This window comes from Cyprinodon variegatus, unplaced genomic scaffold (genome assembly GCF_000732505.1).
Source record: "Cyprinodon variegatus isolate N-32 unplaced genomic scaffold, C_variegatus-1.0 Scaffold364, whole genome shotgun sequence".
Taxonomy (NCBI): Eukaryota; Metazoa; Chordata; class Actinopteri; order Cyprinodontiformes; family Cyprinodontidae; genus Cyprinodon; species Cyprinodon variegatus.
Genome location: NW_015150817.1, coordinates 676,128 through 681,296, shown reverse-complemented (window position 1 = coordinate 681,296; position 5,169 = coordinate 676,128). Strand labels below are relative to the sequence as shown.

The window sequence follows — 5,169 nt, the reverse complement described above, 5'->3', positions numbered from 1 at the left end:
CATCAAAGAAGTATTTTGAAGTGGTGTTGCAGCGTTGGTAGTTTCACTTCCTGAGGCTTGTATCAGACTATAGTTAGTGACACTCTGTTCAGGTAACTTGTGCAATTTTTTCTGGAATAGCCACAATAAACAGACAACGTAATACAGAACAGTTTAACCAAATTCTAATAAATAGAAAATAGATGCTTTTATTAGATAATATAAAATAATACAAGTGTGTAATGGTGCGTTCACACAGTAGGCGGTGAAGGTGGTGATTTCAGCCGCTCTGCATTTTATAAACGCTGGACCACATCATCGAATAGGAGGAGCTTCAGCTGTGTGAAGCTGACATGAAAAAACTGAAGACAAAATAGACTGAATGGTTATAGTTTCTTTGATGCAGGCTTTTGCATATAAAATTTTCATTTGTAAATATAAAAAAAATAAAAGATAAAAAGATCGCATGTTCTGTCATTGTTTCAGAGATATTAAAGATCATTTTTTAGGTCACCCAGAAGTCAACTATCCCCCCATCCCACCAAAACTGAATCAAAACTATGTAGCCTGTTTTTTCAGTGCTACTTCATTTGTGCAGGTAAAACTATTGTTTGTGCTGATTTGGTTTTAAATATAAAATAGTTTTTTAATACAGCAGATGAAGTTACGATCATTGCGCATGCTTGGGCTCTCTCCGGGTACTCCGGCTTCCTCCCAATGTCCAAAAACTTGACTGTTACATTAATTAGCTTCTTTAAATCTCCTTAGGTGTGAGTGTGTGCATGAATGGTTGTTTGTCCTGTTTGTCTCTGTATTGACCTGCAATAGACTGCCAACCTGTCCAAGGTGTACACCGCCTCTCACCCATAGACAGGTGGAGATAGGAACCAGCATCCCTCGCGACCCCAGCAGGGATCGCAAGGGATGCTGGTCAGAAAAAAAATGGAATTACAGCGGATGACGTCCCAGCAGACGTTAGTTAGTGGTGTGCTGATATAAAGTTATCGCATAACATCACATGTCATGTCTGTGCTGTTACTGAATATAATAGTGGGCATGTTTAACTTATTTAGTGACTGGAATGATTGTTTAATATGTAGTAAATCACCAGCCTCCCTTGGCAACCCATCTCATTTCCTGTCATGGTCTCGCTGTCTGTCGGGATTTCACAATAAAAGTACAGGTGAAACTTAACATCAGGGACTGATGCTACATTCTTCCTTCTAAAATCCTTTTGAATCCATCATCTTTTGGATAAGCCCTTAAAAGCTTGATTAATTAAACAGACTAGCTAGATTAATGTTAACTTTAATAACAACTCAAAAGCATAATAAGAAACCAACATAACTTCGATGGCATGTTGTTTATTCTAGGGCTGCAACATGAATTGATAAAATTGATAAAAATCGACTTTTAAAAGCGTTGGCAACGAATTTCATCATCGATTAGTTGTGTCGCGCGATTAATGCGTCATCCGCCGCCGCCGTCATCACATCCACTTGACTGAAACAGGGGAAGAAAAAAAAATACGGCACAGCGAGTCAGCGCCGCAGGTGCAGTGTTGCCAACTCAGCGACTTTTCAGACCCCTCCAGTGACTATTTTTCAAAAAGGCGACTAGCGACAAATCTGGCGACTTTTTACGGTGTCACTGGCGGCTTTTGGAGACTCTTACGTGAAAGCATATGTATCGTTCCTACTCTGCCGTGGGGCGCCTCCCCCATCCCAACTCCATTCTCCCGCAGGAGTCCCTCTCAGCGCTGCAGTCAGAGCCGCAGGATGTTTACCCTCAGCGTCCAGACTGCAAATGAAGCGCGCATGCGCCGGGATTGACGGCGCAAATTGATCACAATAATTAAAATAGCCTGCGCTTTGTACAGTGAAAAAAGTCGTAACATGCAACTTTTGTCAAAATTAATTAACATGGCGCGGAACCACCATGCTTGTTTTGTTTTAAAGTGGGGAAACGTAACGTCAGTTTCTCAGGTAGCTCATCTGATGCTTTCCTTACCGTGTTAGTAGGTTACAGAGAGTGATAAGGTTGGCTACTTATTTTACTTTTAATTTCATTTGAATTAGCTTAAGCAGCGTTTATAATTTCTTTATAAATAAATTAACTTGCAAATTATGAGGGCAAGGCTTTTAAAGTTTAAATCTTCTGGCAAAGATAAAGTAAAGAAGATCCTGCAATTTATTGAAGTAAAGCAGAATAAAATCCAGCAAGATCAGTAATATGTCAATTAATTATATGCTACATTCCCATGTAAATATCTGTCTTTGGAGGATGTGTTTTTAGCACCCCTAGTTCTCTCATTTTTATTCCAAATACAATTTATAATTTGAATCACAGGGCTATTTTTATCTCTATGGTTGAGTATTTTCTCAAGTAGCAACTTTAACTGCTATACTTTCCCATCTTAAAAGGCAGAACTCTTCTAGTCTAAAAAAAACTAATTTGTTGAAATGGGGGGACCTAGGTCAAAAATGGCTTTTTTTGCGCTTTATGAAACAAAGTAGCCTATATTTTGTGGATGTACAGCTACATTTCTCATGTAAGTTTGCGTAGTTTTAACACAAACATTTATTTTTTTCATATTGCACCAGTACAGTTAATGAGCAACCTGTACTTGTGTGCTTGTTTGTTCTGTCTAAAATGTTTATTTTGGAATAAAGAGGTTAATATAAAAAATATTTTTTGTTCGATTCATCGATTAATCGAAAAAATAATCGTCCGATTCATCGATTTTTAAAATAATCGTTAGTTGCAGCCCTAGTTTACTCCCTCAACAAATTGTCTGCTGACTAGATTAAGCCTTTTTTTCTAATTCAACAGCAGAATAGTAACATTAATGATGAAATTATTACAAGCACAATGCTGTTACTGCTTTGTTGTTACACGTCTAAAAATACGACATACATCCATGTATGCATACATTCTATACTCGTAATGGTAAGGCTATTTGAACATACAGCTGCTATGTTGCCTCATTCATTAAGACAGGTTCAAATGCTTCACACGTTTCTGTGCTGTTAGGAAGGTATTGTGGTTAACCAGCAGGCTGGTTGACCTGGATGCCACTTCTATGTGAACAGGAAGAGCTAAAGTCAGCAGAAATGCTATAATTTCTTAGTGATTCAGCATTCAGCCTAAAACTCAGCTGAAGACTGACTTGGTTTCATTTTTTTGGAACTTTTAAGAAAACAATTGCTTTCCTGATCTAGTGATCTGATCTATTGATTCCTGATCTAGTGATCTGGTAAAAGGCTATTGCTCTGAATGTTTTTGGCCCCTAGACTAACCTAGATCAGCTCTAACAACTAAACAGTTGGAGCAGTACAAACATTAATGGTTACAATGATAAGTTAATGCAGTGTGTTGAAAAATATAGTAAAATACTCTAAGTGAAAAAGAATTAGATTTAAATAGCCAAATATCTGTTTTAATATTTTTAAAGGCAGAAAAATCTGCTAATTTATTTCCAGTATTTAATTCAGTAGTTTTCTAGACTGTTCTTGTTTGTGCTTGTTTTCTAAAGCTGAGGTAAGGCTAAGGCTGTTACATATCAAATTACTGGATTTGTGTTCTTTAAACGTCACCGAAATTCAATGTTCGGTAGATTTCGTCTTTCAGCAGCAGATGGCACTGTGCTATAAAGCAGATAGTATTAGGAAACTGTAATAAACTACAAAGTACTAACTAACTAGGGTTTTGAGGTAACCTGTAACTATTGTTTAATGCATATACAAGGCTATACAGTTTGGGGGATTCTTTCCTGTATGAAAGGGAATTCTTAACAGTGTAGTCAGTAGTTATTGGACAATGCCAGGAAATTTGGCATCTTTAATTTTTTATTTATTTATTTTTTGCTTTCTGTGGACAAAAAACGACACAGCAAAATCAGTGCATGTCAGTACCAAACTTGCAAATTAAAATATTCAGCCCCCATACGAAATAAGGCAACTATGGAAAGCGACCATGAGCAGCAGAATATTGTAGTCGTTGTTGCCTCAGCCTCTATCGAAGATGGTGCTAAAAAAGACAACATGGTTAGCCTCAGACTAGATTGGCAAAGATTTATGGTCAATCAAAGAAATTGAAAAATATTTTCACAAAAAAACAGTTGTTGAACTACACAAAATGACACTACTTGTATTTATTTATTAACATTAAATCTGCATTAGGGAATATTTTAAAACAGAAATATCTGTAAATGTGATGAAAAAGAGAGAAGAAAATTTCCTTGTGCTACTATCACTTACAGCTCTGTAGTTCTAGGTCATGCTATGCTCCTCCCCATTGGTCTTAAAGACTCTCAGCTTCACCTGGTGAGGATGTTGGTACTGCATCTCTTCTATGCAAAAAAAAGCTGACAAGTAGAAACATGACATCATATCAGCAGGATGTAACCATAATAGCATTAGTTATTAATTACATAGCAGCCTCCATAACTGTTCTTGTCCATACCTTGGAAGTTTAAGATGTCCACGTCTGTATAAAGCCATAGCAACAGCAAAGGCTAAAACAATGACCAGAAGAAGAATGAAAGCGATCCAACCCTCTTTGCTGCCTGTTTTTAAAAAACAAGACACACAGGCCATAAGGTAAATTTATAGCTTGATTTTTCATTGAAAAACCTGTTGGTGCTTTTAGTAGGTTTGAATATGTTCATATATTTACATAAATGATGTTTTTACATGCAGTTTTACATGCAGGTAGTTGCATATGAATGCCTTTCAGAAGCCCGCATATCCAAAGTCTTTATAGATGTCATGATGGGTCTCAGAACTTAGCCCAAAATGCAGAACACAACGGAGGCTGGGTAAAAGTTTAACAGAGTTTATTGGTTGCACAAAACACAAGAATCATATACTGGAACTGGAACTGGTCAGGGCTGGTTCACTGGAGTCTGCAGAGATGATAGTTTGATTAGGAGACGAACTGATGAGTTGTGAGTCTTAGATTATTCATATGAATAACTTGAAGAAGTCCGGGTTTCTCTTTGAGAGAGAGGGAACTGATGGATCCAGAGACTGTTTGTTCAGCAGAGTCCAAGAGCAGCTGCAGCGTCTTGCTTCTGACTTTTAGGGCAGACCTTGATCTGAGTTTCCAGCTCTTAGCCAAGAGCTGCAGGGGAATCCACATAGGAATCTTCAGGTTTGGCTCACGAGGGCAATCTCGGCAGGTTAAGCT

The 5,169-nt window shown here is 37.6% G+C and overlaps 1 protein-coding gene across 1 annotated transcript in view; it reads right to left on the bottom strand.

The window, feature by feature from the left end:
* Window positions 1-2,628: 2,628 nt before the first annotated feature.
* The window catches only part of LOC107092063 (poliovirus receptor-like), a 47,110-nt gene continuing 44,569 nt past the window's right edge, over window positions 2,629-5,169 (bottom strand). The window contains exons 6-8 of the mRNA XM_015386343.1: window positions 4,444-4,546; window positions 4,239-4,345; window positions 2,629-4,008 (exon numbers count right to left, since the gene is read on the bottom strand). Coding sequence (XP_015241829.1) covers window positions 4,282-4,345; window positions 4,444-4,546 — 167 coding nt within the window. The 3' untranslated portion in view covers window positions 2,629-4,008; window positions 4,239-4,281. The remainder of the gene's footprint in view (window positions 4,009-4,238; window positions 4,346-4,443; window positions 4,547-5,169) is intronic.